General features: G+C 41.1%; 1 protein-coding gene across 10 annotated transcripts in view; it reads left to right on the top strand.

Annotated features, from left to right (window-relative positions):
* HMBOX1 (homeobox containing 1) overlaps window positions 1-18,278 on the top strand; it is a 425,772-nt gene that overhangs the window by 396,425 nt on the left and 11,069 nt on the right. Inside the window, exon 11 of one of the 10 annotated variants that reach the window (XM_033938855.1) lies at window positions 6,285-6,334. The exons of the other annotated variants lie outside the window; for them this stretch is intronic. Coding sequence (XP_033794746.1) covers window positions 6,285-6,299 — 15 coding nt within the window. The 3' untranslated portion in view covers window positions 6,300-6,334. The remainder of the gene's footprint in view (window positions 1-6,284; window positions 6,335-18,278) is intronic. 10 annotated transcript variants of the gene reach the window in all.

The following is an 18,278-nucleotide window of genomic DNA, read 5'->3' as shown; positions in this document are numbered from 1 at the left end:
GCATAACTTAGTATCTGAAACTAAGTCACAATGTGAATGGGAGCTTGAGAACAAATGATTAATAGGAAAATTGTAAGGAAAAAAATCCCTAAGAAGAAAATAATTCTAAAGTTGGACAATAATATTCACATAAGAAGAACACAGATTCTCATGGATGAGGCTCATCTCATTGGAGCGTTGTCCAGTAGTTACCATTTTACTACTCAAAAACAGTAAATTGAGAAAATTCAAAGAAAATATAAGTTTGAGACTGATATTTTACCACACATTTGCATGGACATTTCAGAAAGAATAGACCACCTAAGGCTAAACCCTAGGTCTTATTAAAAGAAATTAACATTGGCGCTTTTGTGTGGTTTTTGCTACATCAGGGAATTCTTGAACCCTCAATGAATAAACAGTAGAACTATGATACCGAAAAATACAAATTTTTAAATATTTAAATCTGTTTATTGCAAGACAAACCATAACAGAAAAGACCATATCCACAATATCAGAATGCAGTTGAATACATCCAAAACTAATATATATTGTAAACAGTTGTTATATAAAACACACTATCATTTTTTAACTTCCCACTCCCCCATAACATACCTCCCTATAACTGAAATACAATTTTTTAATTGCTGACCATAGCACTAAATATCCTAGCACTAAATATCCAGAACTAATTTTCCTGCTGCTAGCCAGCAGAGCTTATACAGGTCCTGGCCAATATTCATTCGGGGCCCGCATAAGACAACTATGTGGACCCCCGGCTGAACATCAGCCGAGACCTAGATAACTATACCGAGACCTCCCACCTAGAAGAAGGAGAACTCAGAACCTCTTCACCTACCCTCCTCTCAATGGTACTAGATACAAGAAACTATACGACAACCTTCTAGCGACACAGGCAGCTAAAATTGACCCTTCCATCTCCAAAATACTGAACAAAACAACAGACATTAAAGTGTTCAGAAAAGAAATAAAAACACATCTATTCAAAAAATACTTCCCACCACTCTAACCATTCTAACCTCCATATCATTAGCTCAAGATTATACCCTCGGAAATACCACCCCTATTGTAATGCCTAATCAAAACCTCAAACTAATCTTCTCTTCAAACTATATCTCCAACATATATTAAGAAACCCAAATAAACAATCTCCATCAGCAACCAGAAAATTTCTTCCTTAAACGATGTATCACATATTAAAGAAACCTATAAGCTATCACCATCTGTAACTTCTTCCATCAACACTATGTAACCATCTTCTGTAACCTGAACTGTGTTACTATTCTATACTGTAACCTGTAATATACTCACTTCCTTGTTATGCAATTCTACTGGAAATGTCCAGACATCTTCTAAATTGTAATCCGCCTAGAACCGCAAGGCACAGGCGGAATAGAAATCACTAATGTAATGTAATGTAACTATGTAAATGATGCCTAGAGCCTTGGAAGCTCCCTCCTTTCCTCCTCCTCACCCCAGGCTGAGACATTCAGTACCCCCTGTCCTTTAGAACATTCCTCCAACCTGCTCCTGATCTAGATGGGCCTCCCTGGTAATCCAGTGGGGGAGATGGATATGGGAGTGGAGCCCATCCATTCCTGCTCCTTCTGACTGGTTGAAGACAATGACAAATACTACAAGTGCCACAAGAGGTTTATTTGCTTCAGGAAGCAACAGGAGGCAGGAGCAAGTGGGCTTTGCTTCTTCCCCCCATTGACCCCACTGGAGTAAGGGACCTACCTAGACCAAGGGGGAAGGTTGGGGAGTGGGAGGCATTCCAGAGGGAGGTACTAAATGTCGCAACCTGTGAGGAGGGGAAGAGGTGGAAGGGGGCTCCCAGAGCTCCAGGCATCTTTTTCGTAATTACAGTATGTGGATGCCAGCCGGTATTCATTGCTGAAATCTTCATAGCTAAGTGGCCAAAATTAAGACAGCTTATGAGCTTTCCTAATTTATTCCACTTAGCTATGTGGGTCCCAGCATTGAATATTACCAGCACCTGTTTAAATGCTGGCTCCTCTCCAACTCATCTTTTTGGGAGCAAGTTAGAGCCAATATTCAATGGCATCGCCCAGTTAAGAGCTGCTGAATATTGGAAGTTTGGTAGCTCCAGGTGATTTAAGCGGGGAGGAGCTTCCCCTGCCTGCTTAAATCGCTTTGAATATTGGTCTTTGTGGATTTCATTTTTTTAAGTCAAAGGGAGAGAAGGGGCTACTTGATGCCAGGGAATTCATTTTTTAAGTTGGGTCAAGGGGGGTCAGGTCAGATGGGGGTGAAGGGTCACTAGACTACCTTGGATTTTTATTTTTAATTTCAGAGGGAGGGATGTATCAGTGTCATGTTTTCATTCTTAAGGGGCAAACAGGGAGTCCTGCAGAACCTTCCCACCCCTCACAAATGAAAATGCAGTATTGATGTAGCACCCCATCATAGTTGCCAGCAATGTTCCCTCTAAGGATTGATGAGATATGTGCAAAAAGAAAATGCATGAGCAACAAGCTACGGTACATACTCCACAAATTTATGAGCAGGCGCGGAGGACGAGTGCCCGTGAGATTGTGGGAGGATTAAATACTCAAAACTTAGAAGAATAACAATTCACTTAAAGTTTTTGCTTCGCCAGCTTTCTGGTATCTTCACATACAGTGGCGTACCTAGCATATGTAACACCCGGGGCCCATCATTTTTTGGCACCTCCCCCCCATCTGTACGAAAACATGATTTTTAGTAACAAGCCACACGTCACACATGAGTACCTAGGAAAAGGCAGCATCTTACATATTGCAGTGAGCAGTACATCAATACACCCATTGTAAAACTAAACAAGCCAGACCAGCACAGATCAATTCTACACCGTCAATCCTAACAGAAAACCATGTCTTTCGAACACACAGAACACAGAAAACACCTTCGCCTAGTATGGAATATGTCATCACAAACTAACCCCTCCCCCTTTTACAAAACTGTAATGTGGATTTTAGCCACGGTGATAACAGCTCTGACGCTCATAGAATTCTGAGCATCAGAGCTGCTACCACCACGGCTGGCGCTAAAAAACACTCCACAGTTTTGTAAAAGAGGGGATAAAATAGAAATACACAGCTTCAACGCTCTAGCTCAGGGGTGCCCAAACTTTTTGGGCTTGCGAGCTACTTTAAAATGACCAAGTCAAAATGATCTACCAACAATAAAATTAAAAAACACAAAGCACACTATACGCTGAGAAAATGTTAATTATCATTCCTATTCTGGTTTTTTTTCAAAGAGGTCAAGGCAGATGACTCTATGCATTGTCACCTCAGTAACAACCATACAAAAATAGACAAATATACCCCCCTTCCTTTTTATTAAACCACAATAGCAATTTTTAGCGCAGGGAATTGCGCTAAATGCCCAGCGCTGCTCTCGACGCTCATAGGCTCCCTGTGGTAAAAAACACTATTGCGGTTTAGTAAAAGGGGGCCATAGTACAAAATATAGACAGCATATATAAATTCAGACACATTTTGATCACTAAATGTAAAATAAAATCATTTTTCCTACCTTGTCTGGTGATTTCATGAGTCTCTGGTTGCACTTTCATCTTCTGACTGTGCATCCAATCTTTCTTCCCTTCTTTCAGCCTGTATGCTTCCTCTCCTCCAGACCTCATTCCCTCCCCTAACTTTTTATTCCTCTCTCCCTGCCCTTTCTTTCTTTTATCTCTCTTGATGCCCCCTTTCTTTTTTTCTGTTTCCCTTCTGTCTCCTTGCCTGCCGCCTTTCTTTCTTTCTTTCTCCCTACCCTCCACAAAGCCACTGCTGCCACCATCGGGGGAAACAGGCCCCAAAGCTACCACCGCAGCTGCCCCAAGCTCTCTCTGCTTACCACCGTCAGGCCGACCAGCATTCCCCCGACGTCAATTCTGCCTTCGGAGAGGAAGTTCCACCCAGCCAGGCAGCGATTGGCTGGCCCGAACTTCCTCTCCGATGGCAGCCTTAGGGACCTGGCCGGCTTTGCACCCCCCCTAAGACTGCACCCGCGCCCCCCCCCCACCCCCTTGGAACGCCACTGAAGACATGGCAGTGGCTCCTCTCAGATCCCCACCAGCTTCAGAAGTGTGTCGGGGATCTATGCAGTCTATGCAGTCCTCAGTTTCCCACTGCAGTATTTTAGTGAGCGACACGAGAAAAATTATGAGTGACGCCAATGAAAATAGTGAGCGATCGCTCATGCGCTCAACTTAGAGGGAACATTGGTCGCCAGCTCTGTGGGTGCCCGAGCATCCCCAATATTTTTGAGACCTCACATGACCAGGGCTGGCATACGGTCCAGGCTTCTAGTCCCCTTATGCCCATCTCCCTCCCTTCCCCTCATCTTCCTGGTCTCCTTTCAAAATCAAAATCTTTTTCAGAGGGGCCCCAGCATGGCTGCCATCTTGGCCTTGAAGCTTTCCCTCTGCCGCAATCTGCCTACCTCTGATGCAACTTCCTCTTTCTGCCTGGGTGGATTGCAGCAGAGGGAAATCTTCAGGGCAGCGCTGCAGCCTGTGAGAATGGTTACTGTGCCGGGGCCCCTCTGAAAAAGAAGATTTCAACTTTGAAAGGAGACAGGGAAGGAAGGGAGATGGACAGAAGGGGGAAGAGATGCCCTTGAAGCTGTTTTAAGTTAGCCTAGGGGTGGGGCGGGCAGGGATGAGAGCAGAGGGAAACAGACAAGGGGTGGGAAAGAGAGATGCCAGACCATGGGAGAAGAGAGAGATATCAAACTGTGGGGAGGACAGGAGAAAGATGCCAGACCATAGAAGGGGGAAGGAGGAATGCAGAGATGTCAAACCACGGCAGGGGGAGAGAAGGGGAAGGAGGAATACAGAGATGTCAGAGAGAGAGGGGGAGATGGTGCATAAGGATGGAGGGGAGAGAAAGGGAGGAGATGGTGCACAGGGAGGGAAGGAGAGAGAGAAAAGAAATGCTTCTTATGGATAGATGGGAATAGGGGAAGGAGATGGTATACTTGGATAGATGGGAAGAGAAGACATGGAAAATTAGATAGATTTTGAGAAGAAAGCAGAAAAATGGAAGAAAGTTGAATGTTAAAAGTTAATGCCAAAGATGGATGTAAGACAGGATGTGAAGAAAGATAAAAAAAACTGCAAATGGATAAGAAGGCCCTGGAAACACAGTTAAGAGCACAGACAGAAGGAAGTCCAACCAGAGACTGGGAAAAAATGATTAGAAAAATAAAATCACCAGACAACAAAGGTAGCGAATATGATTTTATTTTTAATTTAGTGATTGAAATGTGTCAGCTTTGAGAATTTATATCTGCTGTCTATATTTTGAACTGTTCAGGAAGAAATTAATTTATTTCTATTTCTCTGGTGTACTGCATGTAGAGTCTGGCATCTTAGGGTTTTGTTTGTGTATATTTAGTGTACTTTTAGTTTGTGGTCCTGTATTTGCATAGGGGTTATCTGTGTTCTGCATGTGTGACCAAGGCCAGATGTTCTGGTAGGAATGAATGTTGAAAAGCATTCAGTGTAGTTAAATTTTGTGATTAACCATTTTTTATTGTTAATAAGATTATATTGTGTATATTTATGAAAAATGAATGGAAAAATGGCATTACAGTTAGTACTATTATTATGGAGGGTGGGGGCAGGGCTTTGGAGTACCCCCAATCATTTTGAAAAGTTGTATCCCGTGGCAGGAATGCTGGTGGAAGACTCCTAAAGAACTTAGAGAGAATGCTGGAAACAATGCACCGTTATCTTTGTTTATGTAAACTCTCAAAAATAGTAATTTATTGGTAAGACAGGCTTCCCCTTCATTAAATCTATGTTGGCTCTTCTCCATGAATCTGTTTGTCCATATTCCTAATAATTCTGTTTTTAAGCTTCTTGATATTTGTAGCTGTGACTGTGCTTGCTCTGCGACTAAATTTTTAATTAAAATGTAAAAAAGAAAAAAAAATACTCATACTATTTGATTTGCACTGACATGGGGCTATATAGTCTATAGTTTACCAGCTCATCCCTGCAGTCTTTGTTAGGCACAGTGGCTGATCTGGGTGATAGGTTACCAGTTGCTAGTAATGGGTCTTCATATTTTCTTTTAGGATTTGGGTGAGTAATCCAGTTCATGTGATTTGTCCACATTAAAGTTTATTGGCCACTTAGATGCCCAGTTACCCAGTCTGGCAAAGTTCTTCTGCAGTTACTCATAGCCTGCATGTTTTTTAACTACTTCAAATATTCTAGTTTTATTTGCAAATTTGATCACTTCACTTGTTACTCCTTTTTCCAGATTGTTAATGAATAAGTTAAGCAACTCTGTTTCCAGCACAGATCCTTAAGGTACTCCACTATTTACCTTTTTTCATTGAGAAAACTGATTATTAGTTCTTATTTTTGTTTCTGTTTTGTTTTTGTTTTTTTGGGGGGGTTGGGGGGTTGGAGGGGAGGGGGGAGTTGTCTTTTAACCAGATATCAGTCCACAGTGAGGTATCACTTCCTATCTAATGTCTCTAATTTCCCGAGGAGTCTCAGGAAGGGGCTTATTAAATTCATTTTGAAAATCAAAATATATTTTATTAACCCCCTTATCTTTCTCCATATGTTTATTCACAACTTCAAAGAATTCTGATGGGCTAGTATGGCATACTGGCCCTTCCCCATCACCAGACTATAGTTACTTTTTGAATATTGGCATTACGCTCCTTTGTAACAAACACGTTTAAATTATAGATTATCAATAACAGGTCTGCAGGTTTTTTTTATGCAAGTTCCTTTAGAACTCAGTAGTGAATACCATAAGGTCCTGGTGATTTGCTTCTGTTTCATTTACTCTAACACACATTTCTAGTGTAATAGGCACATCATTCTTGAACCTGTGGACTGTGTACCTCTGATCGTGAGATCTGGTGTAGAGAGCCTCATTTTCATTTTTCTGCTCTGCTTCTCAGCAATCTGGGCTGTCCTGTAATTCCTTGGTTTTACTCTCTACACATGAGATGGTAGGAGCCTGTCTGTTCTGCTCGTGTTTACTTTTCCCTTAATTTCGGGTTTTTATCCGGTCGTGAAGCTTTTTGGTACTGCAGAGGATCCTAGTTAATGGAAAATCTCTGGCTGCAAGAGAATACGGACTCTGAGGGCAATTGACTGTAGCCAAGAGGCCATCCTGCACGATTTATTTATTTAATTTGCGTTATATCCTGTTCTCCCCAGCGAGTTCACAGCAAGTTACAGGTTAATTTACATAATATGTAGACAGACAGCTAAGGAGCTCTGGGATCATTCCCTTGGGAGCAAGGCTCGCTCCAGGATTTGTGCCACAGAGAGCTTGAGTGCAGGTTGAGTAGCCCCACTGTGATTTTTCACCAGGATCAGGTACTAACTGCGCTTCCTCCACCTGACTTCGCATGTGAGTTCTGGTAGGGATTTCAGGTCTCAGTCCAGCAAGTGGAACTGAGAAGTAGTTTGAAGAAGCAAGCTATCTGGGTTTCCAGGTTTGTCTGAGGCAGAAGTTCTCTGGCTACAGTTTCAGCCTAAGCAGCTCCCAGCACCTGCATTGCACAGTGAGTACAGGTTGTAATAGTCTATGAAATAAATTGGGGAGGTCTTTTAAAAGTAAGTTTGGAAGGATTTTTAGGGCTAGGGACCCCTTATTTAGCTCTCACGGGCCATTTTTGGTGCTAAAATCGCTGCTGTGGTGACCTTCTTAGACTTCCCAATTTTAGAATTAAAGTTTTATCTGCCTTAAAATACCTCAGGCCAGGATTCATGCTAGATTTGCATTGGATGGCTAGCTGAACATTGTCCATGTCCAACATGCCATGCAGCATATAAGCGGGGGGCGGGAGCCACTGGGTTAGCCTTCTCTAGTCCCTCTGGTGGTATGTGGTCCCAGATGACTCAAGTTCCAGGCTGGAGCTGGGAGATTTAGAATCTCTGGTGAAACACAGCCACACATCTGCCGTTAAACCCCAAAGTGGAACCAGGAGCCAAAGTGGAGCCAGGAGCACCTGCAAGGGTCCTCTGGGTGTCCTGGTCTGGCGTTTTCTCCAGAATTTATAAGTATGACTTATGAAGCACACTTAAATTACAGTGGTTGTAGTGACTCCTCGAGAGTCATGGCAGTGGTAATGCCAGGGGGTCTCCCCCCCTAAGAGCACAGTTTCCCCACAGGAGAGCCATGCGTACAGTCAGAAAAGGACTAGGATGAAATGGATTTTGTATCTATGCCTTTACTTTCCCAGTCTGGGTCCTCAGTACTAGAAGATTCTACATCCTGCCTTGGAGGGCCAGGTCCAGACAAGGTGGCAGCCCTGAATCTTGGAGAGGACCCAACTGCGTGGAGACTGTTTAAGCCCACAGCACTTTTGGAAATTAAAGATAGAACATCTGCAGACCTCTACTGCCTAGTGCTCGTTTATAAGCAGCACTAAGGCTCAGACCACAAGCTTTCCCTCCCATTCAGACATTACAAAATGCTAAAGCCATGACAAAACTTTACCCGATGGATGCTGATTTTCATCAGATGTTTATTCTACCAAAGGTAGATTTCTCTCGTGGCGCAGGTTACCAAGCGTACCTCTCTCCCCAATGAAGAGGGAGTGGTGTTGAAAGATGCACAGGACCACAGCCTGGATTTTGTTCTTATGAGGCAATTTGAGGCCACAGCATTGGAATTGAAGGCAGCAGCAACGGCATGTGCTTTGCACATGCTTGTCACTCGAGGTTACGTTGTTTTCCAGGAGCGGATGCTGACATGAATCCCTAGTTTCTTATATTGGAAGTGGATTATGTGGCAGATGCTCTGTTTGATCTGTTCAGGGTCCTGAACAAGGTTTCTACATATGTTATTTCTGCCTGTAGAATGCTTTGGATCAGACAGTGGGTGGGAGATTCATCCTCTAAGGCTACTTTGAGCAAATTGCCTTTTAAAAGTCAATTGTTCTTTAGTAAGGGTATTGACGATCGTGTGGCCAGCTTTCAGGATCATAAATCAAAGTCTTTACCAGACAGCAGGCCAAGGACCCCTAGGGGGTCAGATCAAAGTAATTTTTGTGGTTCTTAGTGCTTTCGCCTTTGGTCCAGAGATCATTTCAAGGCAAAGATAGAGATTTGGTTGGACAGAGATTTGGGGGTGCCAAGCATTCCCCAGTCCTCAGGATCTCACCTCACAACAGCCTGCAAGAAGCAGTTATGATGTCAAGTCAGGAGCTATACCTCCAAGGATAGGAGGGAGGTTGGTAGCTTATTAGGAAGCATGGGCGACATCACATCAGACCACTGGGTACTAGAAATTATTCAGGAGAAGTACAAGCTCAAGTTCTTTTGTCCCCATCTGAACCTCTTTTTGAATTCTCCAACGGGAAAGCCAAAGAAATCAGTCGGAGTCCGAGCAACAGTAAATAGACTACTAGATCTAGCAGACATATCAGCCATCCTAGACAAACAATCTGGCTTAGGCAGATACTCCATATACTTTATCATGGCCAAAGAGACTCAGAGGAATGGAGGCCAACTCTGGATCTAAAGTTGATCAATGCTGCCCTCAAGATACTACGCATCCGCATGGAAATGCTAAGGTTGTTCATTGCCTTTGTGGAGCTGGAGAAATGTCTTGCCTCTCTGGATTTTTCCGGATCACACAAAGTTCTTGAGGTTCCATGTTCTTGAGCAGAACTTCCAGTTCTCAGCCCTTCCGTTTAGATTGGCCACAGTGCCTACTTACTTCCACCAAGGTGATTATTGTAGTAGCAGTTCACCTCCACAAGGAAGGGATACAGATACATCCTTACCTGGATGATTAGATGAAAATAAGCTCTGTTTGAATCTGAGGGAAGGACAGCAGTGGAGCATGTAATCCAGTTTCTGCAGAGCCTGGGCTGGGTTATAAACTTTCCAAAAAGACATTTGGACATTAATTTCAACACAAAGGAAAACAAAGATTTCCTTCCAGTAGCGCACACAGCAAAGCTCACATGTCAGATCAAGTTCAAGTTTCAAGTTTAATAAAATTTGATAAAATCGCTTATCTGGGATTACTAAGGGGCTCAAAATCGAAAGAGAAAAACGTCCAAAAACCGGTCTAAGTCGGCACTTGGACAAACATTGTCCAAATACGTCCAAGTGCCAATAATGAAAACGGGTTTTGGACGTATTTCTAAACGACCTAGGCCTTCATAGTGCCGCTGAACGACCAAAGCTAAACAGGGCATTTCAGGAGGAGTGTTGAGGGCGGGAGTTGGGCGGGACAAGGGCCATCTTAGACTTAGTCGTACAGCATGTATAACCGAAAGTTATACAGCCCAGGATCGACGGAACTTGGACGTTGTGACTTAGACCATTTAAAACATGGTCTAAGTCACAAAAACCCACCTAAAGTCACCAGATAAGCACTGCAAACACATAAAACAGACCCCCACACACTACCCCAGTGATCACCGACCACCCCCCAGATTGTAATCATACCTTTAAAATTCAGCCTCCAGACCATCATCATCTGTCAGCCTGGCATAGGAAAGCCTAGTCGTCCAACACAGAGGCGGCTTAAGCCGTCTTGGGGGTGGGTTAGGGACTCATGGAGAGGAGGACCCATGCCCATAAGCCCCTGTAATCACTGCATTGATACTGAAACATGTGCACTCCCCTATACACCCCCAAAACCCTTTTCACTGGCATATAAGTGGCTCCTGCAGCCATAAGGGCTATTAGGATGGTAGATAAGTGGGTCTAGGGGATTCTGGAGGTGGTTGGGAGGGCTCACCATGAGCTATAAGGGAGCTGTAGTGAGATGAAGACATGGCACCCTTTTTGTGAAGTTCACAGCAGTGCCCTGTAAGGTACCCCACTATTTAGGTGCCATGTCTGGGTGTTCAGTACATCACTTTGCAGACCCCTCCCACGTCCAACAGGGCTTGTTCTAGACGTCTTTGACTTGGATGAAAAGTTGGACAAAAAATGGTATAAAGATGGACGATTTAGCAACTTGGATGATCAGATCGGCAGGATGTATAATTAGACGATTTTCGCAAGAAAAAAAAATCTGGACGTATTTTTCAAAAATGTATCCTAGGCTGATTTTTACTTTGGACGACTTGTGACTTAGATGAAAACGGACTTAGAAGTTCCTTTCGATTATGCCCCTCTAAGCGAATAACAGTCCAATAATAATACAATTAGAACATGAAATAAATACTTACAAATAACAGGGTGACATAACAAACTGGTACATTAGGTCAAAAAGGGGAGAAATAAAATCTTTATAAGAAAAGAGACAAATAAGGCAAGTACAGCATGAATAAGGGGAGGCGCTAGTTTTATCCATATTGGATTACTGTAATTTGTCTATCTGGGAGCCCCAAAGAAAATCTTGAGAAAATTGAGAATAGTACAGAATACGGCTGTTCGATTGATATTTGGGCTGAAGAAGAAGGACCATATTAGTCCTTACTATCGACTGTTGCATTGGCTCCCGGTAGAAGCACGAGTGTTATTCAAATTTTCATGCATCTTTTTTAAGCTGGTTTGGGGAGTGGCCCCAAATTACCTTTTATCTCATTTTGTGTTATATAGTCCAACGAGGATAACTAGGAATTCCAATTTATTTACATATCCAAATATAATTGGTTGCAGACACAAGACTTTTTTGGATAGAACACTAGCATTTCAAGCAAGTAAGCAGCAGCTCTGATGGAGCTATGTTGCCTTATGGTGCATTTCAAAAAGTAATTAAGTCAACACTGTTTGACAAATTATTTCCTAACTGAGGATACTAATCAGAACTTTTATATTGAGTATTTTAGGAAATTTGTTGTATTTCAGTTAGTTGTATTTCGCTGATTGTCCAGCCTTCTTCTGTGTAAACCTCCTAGAAATTGTTTGATTATGACGGTATAGAAGAATAAAGTTTTGTTTGTTATGTTATGTTAAAAGAGAGATCAGGGAGTTTCAGGACAGGCCAGCACTAACAGCTTGGCATTACTTGCAGGTGTTGGCGGTAGTGTAGTAAGGGGGTAGAATGCCCAGTGTGCCATCTTGGTGTGGGCGCTGGCACCTCTCCACCCCCTGAAGATACAAAATTACTTCCTACTGAATTTTGTAGCGAGCATAGCCGTGCCTCAGAGACCGAGTCATCCAGCAAAATACTGATTATTGCCAATCTTCGGTCAGGATCTCATTCATTGGCATCAGGCATGTGCTTGCTGCACCTAATAAATTTAAATGTTTTTCAAATATTTTTATATGTTTTTATATTTTTATCTTTTTGTGTTTACATTTTTTAATATTGTTTTAAGGGAAATAAATATCCAAACTTTAATAAGATAGTGCATGTATTCAAAAAGCACTTATCTGAGTCAGTTGTCAGCACTGTTTTTATCCCAACGGGGCCACCGTTTCACCCGATGTGGCTTCGTCAGGGGAAATGATTGACAGTGCCTGAAACACAAAAATTACATTAATGATACTATATAGTAACTCAAGATAACCTTAAATTCAGTGCAATAACGTATTCTTTATTCAAAATTTAACATAGCAACTTACGGAACAGGAATCGACCTAGCTCCTCTGCAAAACTTTCTCTTTGAAAATGGTGGCGAACATTAAGGGCGCCCAGCTTTTAAATGCCCGATATGGGCCTGCCGGTACTTTCGTTCATCACGTGAAAAGCATGATGAACCAACGTCATTAGACGAGTGAATGTGACCAATGTTGCTCTAAACACTATGCCTTTGCATCCTCCAATTTGTCAGCCTTTTCCAACATGGAGACTTCATCTCGTTCTGTGGGCTCTCTCTAGAGCTTCTTATGAGCCTCTGGATAAGGCATCAGTGATGGACCTGACAATTAAAACAGCGTTTTTAGTGGCAGTCACATCAGCACGACAGGTGTCTGAACTTCAGGCTTTATGCTGCAGAGAACCTTTTCTAAGATTTTCGAAGACTGTCACTGTGTACAGACCCTCTTTCATGCCGAAAGTAGTATCAAGTTTCAGCATCAACCAGGAAGTACGGTTGCCTGCCTTCACACCCTCGGTATCCAAGAAGTGTGATAAAATTTCACAGTGTTGCTTGGTTATCTGGAAGTGAGGAATGATTTTCGACTGTCAGATCATCTCTTTGTGCTGGTGGGTACTAGCCACTGGGGCCGGCCGGCATCAAAATCGACCATTTCTAGATGGATTCATATGTCCATTTCTTCATCTTATATTGGAAGTGGAAAGCGACCTCTGGTATCCTTAAAGGCAAATTCCACTAGGAGCGGAAGAGCTTCCTGGGTGGAGTCCAGAGCAGTTTCCTCTGAAGAAATTTGTAGAGCATCCACATCGTCCTCCCTCTATACTTTCACAAAGTTTTATAGAGTGGATTTAGTGGCCAAATTGGATATCGCGTTTGGATCTTCAGTACTTTCAGCAGGCTTATCTGTCCCACCCTAGATTCTGGGGACTGCTTTGGTATATCCCACAGGTTCAAGAATGATGTGCCTATTGCATTAGAAGGGAGGATTAGATACTTCCCTTGATAATCTTCTTTCTAGTAAATAGGCACATCATTCTTAAAGCCTGCCCTGTCAGATGTTCATTAGCCTGCTTTCTGTCTCATTAATGGTGGTATTACCGGCTATCTTGGTTTTTTTCTTCTGTCCAGCAAGGTAAAGGATAGGGGAGACCACTTCTTTTTTGGAGAGACCGTGTGGTATCTTTCAGAACTTCAAGATGGTTAGTGCAGGTTGCACCCAGGTAAGTAGCTTGTTCATTCCACTTTGTTATATGTTATAGATAGTTCATGATTATTTCTTGTTAAATATTGTAATATGAGAAGAACAGAGTCCCCATAACCCTCCCTCTTAAGTTTTCTTCTCTAGGGTTGACCATCTGCTGTGATACAAACTGAGGAATTACAGGACAGCCCAGAGAGGTATACAGCCCACAGGTTCAAGAATGATGTGCCTGTTTATTAGAAAGAAGATTATCAAGGTAAGTACCTAATCTTCCCCTGGAGGCACACTGACTTGTTTTCATTGTTCTAACTCATCATCAGCTGCAGTTTGGATATGGTTATCTCCCCAGAATTCGCTACAGTAAAGACTATAACAGAGACATTAGTTTTTCTGTGATGATGATATCTTTTCTCAATGTCCTTTTAGCTTCCTAGTCATCTAAAGGGTAATTCTGTAATCATTCTGTATTTGTGATTACACATGTAAAAGATTAGAAAAGTGGCATGTATGTGCATATTTGTGCACATATACAAGTAAATGCCAAAATTCACCTAAGCACTGTTCTTTTTATAATTTTGTACATCGCTTAGCATACCGATTAAGCGATTTATCAAATACTAATAAACTTGAACTTGAACTTCTGTAAAGATGCAGATAATCTTACATAGTGTGTATTTTACAGATAAACGTACACATTCAGCAGGGCTCACTCATAGAATACTATAAGTTATACATGTATCTCTGGCATTTAGACACAATCACTTACAGCAGCTTAAAGAATAAATCTTACATCTAAATTATAGGTATATATTTCACTTGTTACACTGGTGTTCTATAAAGGAAAAAAGGTGCTTACTTTCCTTTATAGTATAGGAGCCACATAGGTGCCCTCTGGATGCCTAGCTATAGATTCACAGTAATAGAATTGCCCTTCTAAAGACCCAAATGATTCACTTATTTTTAAACTTCATATCATAAACATCCGGTTAAATATAATATTCACCCATTCATAAATGAATATACATAAGGAAATACTTTGATACTCGATCCTCAGAGGGTTGATCTCCCGTTGGTTCAGGTGAACAGAGCTCACCGAACCCAATCTTCATAGGATCTCATGGGATCAAAATATAACGTTTTTTTTATATATATATTTTTCTTCTTTCAATTCTTTTGATATAAATAGTGAGTATAAAACTTTCACTTAACTTGTAAGATTTTATTTTTAAGATAGGAGCGCCTCCACCAACATGTCCATGTTTCACACACCTTCCTCAGGGTCGAGGCTCCCTTATTTATATTGTCTTGTTCAATAGAACTCGCTCCGTTCGATATACTATCATTCTGATTATTCTGATCACTTATTTTTAAAGCATTTGCACAAGGTTATTATCAGCTTTTGTCTTTTTGGCAAGTGTCTTGTCAAATTCCAACTTAATCTGCTTTATTAATGCTTTGCATCTAATTTGCCAGTGCTTATATACTCTCCAGTTATCCTCATTAATTCTTACTTTCTATTTTTTAAAACAGGGGTTTCCAACCTGCGGCCCCGTGAAATATTTTGTGCGGCCCCGGTCGAGGGCGATGCAGTGTTTTCCTCTGCTGCCCCGGGTGTTTACCGTCTTTCCGGCTCCCTCCTCTGTCTTGCTGCAGCGTTTGCGCGGCCCCAGAAACATTTTTTTCAGCCAGTGCGGCCCAGGGAAGCCAAAAGGTTGGACACCCCTGTTTTAAAATATGCCTTTTTGTTTTAACAGCCTGTTTCATGGCATCATTTAGCCAATACGGACAGATGTTTGTTCTTATTTTGACCTTTTTTAAATATGTTAAGTACTTTTATCTAGGCTTATAAGGTGGTCATTTTTTTAACAATCTCCACCCAAACTTTTAACTTTTGCAACTGCTCTTTTTAGTGTTAAGGTTATCTGTTACTGTAGTGGTTTTATTTATTGTTTTTCCTACAGTATCAATCTCAGATTTCATTTTATTATAATCACTAATACAATGTGGTTCAATCATCACTACCCCTTATGCAAGAACCTGAATTCCCGTGAGAACTAGATCTTGAATATTCCCTCCCCTTGTTGGTTTTAAGACTAGTTGTTTCATACAGCAGTCATTTGTGCATTTAGAAACTAACCTCCCTCTTGTGCTCTGATAAGAGATTAGACCACTTGATTTTGGGGGTAATTGGAATTGTGAGCTGGTGAACTGTAGTGGTACAGTCTTTCCCCTGAAACAGCTGGGATTGGCGAAACAGGGATCCCTGTTGAGAAATAATACTGTTGGAATGTGTTCCTCATGGGATATGGAACTTTTTTGAAACTGCAAGCTAAGTGAACTTTGATAAACTTTCAGCTTCCACTCAGATTCAGTGTTATAAATATTATTGACACAACATTAAAAAAATAGATAAATAAAATATATATATATTGTATATATAATCATTTTTTTAAAAAGTAAAAAATATATCAAAGTTTTAAAAAGAAAAAAAAGTAAAACTTTATATCAAAATTTAAGGGCACTTTTACCAAGCCACGGTAAACACTAGTGCAGACTTAACATGGCATACTGTAGGGTGCACTGAGGCATCCCACAGCATTTTTGACATGTGTGTGCATTAAAAAATTAAATTAATTTTTTTGCCTAGGGAGCGAGTCTGAGGGCAGAGAGGGGGTGTGTCCACACTAGCCAGTTAGTGAAGCTTTATTACCATACATTAGCTGATTAGCACAGGATTAGTTATATGCTCATTTTTGTTAATGGCTGTGCGCTAATGGCAACATTAGCGCATGACTTTAAACTGGAAACAGGAAAATCAGCTATTTTCTGACTGCAGTAAAGAGTGGCCTTAGGGTGTGGAAAAAACACGGGTAAAGCTGCGCTGAGTCTACTTTTTGCTGCAGCTTTGTAAAAGGACCCCATAATGTTTAAATTTACAGTAGTAATGTAGTTTTTGGTTTGGGTTTTTTTTTTTTTTTTCTAATTTATTTATATTTTCAATTTACAATTCAAGTATCACTTGTACAGAAAAATAAAGATAAGCCAATAAAGTACTAATATAAACATTTCTACTCCCAGACTTTTTACAAGAAAAATCATTATAGCTTAACTTCAACTCTAGTCCACTATATGGATCCAAGGCATGGAAAGCGGATGATTAAAGTAATTTAAACAAACTAAGTTGTTATATAAAAGAAAATAGGCCCTTTAGGCAGAGACAGGTCAACAAAAAATCAATTATCCTCTTATTCCCCCTTAAACCTGAGGTGCTGTAGACAAAAATGTTGTCAACTGGCTTGGATCAAAGAAAACATATTTTTTCATACTATATTGTATAACACATTTACAAGGGTGTCGAAGATAAAAAGTCGCCCCCAAAGCTATAACCCCTGGTTTTAAAAGAAGAAATTCACGTCTCCTTTTTTGTGTTTCTCGAGCCAGATCTGGAAAAATCAATATTTTAAGTCCCATAAATTTCTTAAGTCTATTTTTGAAGAAAAGCCTAAGCAACCAGTTTTTATCTGGTGCTAAGGCTACTGTAATCAACAGTGTCGCTGGAGAAACCATTTCTATATCAGAACGCTCCAATATTGCGGGGTTTGGTTTTTTTAATGACTGATGATAAGATCAACGTCAATCTGCAACAAATTAAGTCAAAAGCCTTTAAGTGATTTGAGATCTTTTTTCTCCTCTACTGGTTAAATATAGTTTTCTTTGTATTCAATTGTTTTGATAGAACAACAATTTATATGATTTTCTGGGTAATTGGAATCTTCCATTATTGGTTTTCAACATCTAGTAGCTTGAATAATCTCTGTTTCACCATCCTGGTTGGGAGGATGGTAATAAACCCTCACTGCTATACTCCTTACCACATGTGGAATTTCTAGAGTATAGTTTGTTTCCCCACAAAAGCTATTTCTTACTTGACATAGAGGCAGTTCTATAACTAGGTGCCTCAAGGACATGCAGTAGGAGCCTATTCTATAATAGAACCTAGGCGCCCAGATTTCATTACAGAATACTAGAGTAATTCAGTATTGGTGCAGTTGGCATTTGAGCACTTGCAGTTACACCAGCCATAGATCTGATGTAAGTGTGGGCAGCAAGGATGCACATAATTTACAGTATTCTGTAGTTACACAATACGCATGAAATTGGGAGCCCTGGCCATCTATGCATTCCCCCTTGCAAACGCATGATATGTAAATGTAATGAGTATTTGCAGAATATTGCTTAGGCACCCTGTTAGCACCTATACGTGTAAGGAGGGAATTTATCAAGGGACACTAACTGTGTTGGCGTGTTCTACACGTTAAGATGCCCATAGGAATATAATGGGCATCTTAGCATCTAACATGCACTAAATTGGTTAACACCCCTTGATGAATCCCTCCCTAAGTGTACATATATGTGAGCAAATGTTAGTATTCTAGACACGTGTGTTCTCAAGGGGCACTTAGATTTTAGAATTGCCCCTCACATACCACATCTACCAGCTCATCTCTTCTTTCCATGTTTTCCTAATTACTTTTTGGAAATCCATTGCTGGTTTGGGCTGGAACCGCTGCTC

The sequence above is a fragment of the Geotrypetes seraphini genome, chromosome 3 (genome assembly GCF_902459505.1).
Source record: "Geotrypetes seraphini chromosome 3, aGeoSer1.1, whole genome shotgun sequence".
Taxonomy (NCBI): domain Eukaryota; kingdom Metazoa; phylum Chordata; class Amphibia; order Gymnophiona; family Dermophiidae; genus Geotrypetes; species Geotrypetes seraphini.
This window is presented reverse-complemented; position numbering and strand designations above follow the sequence as displayed.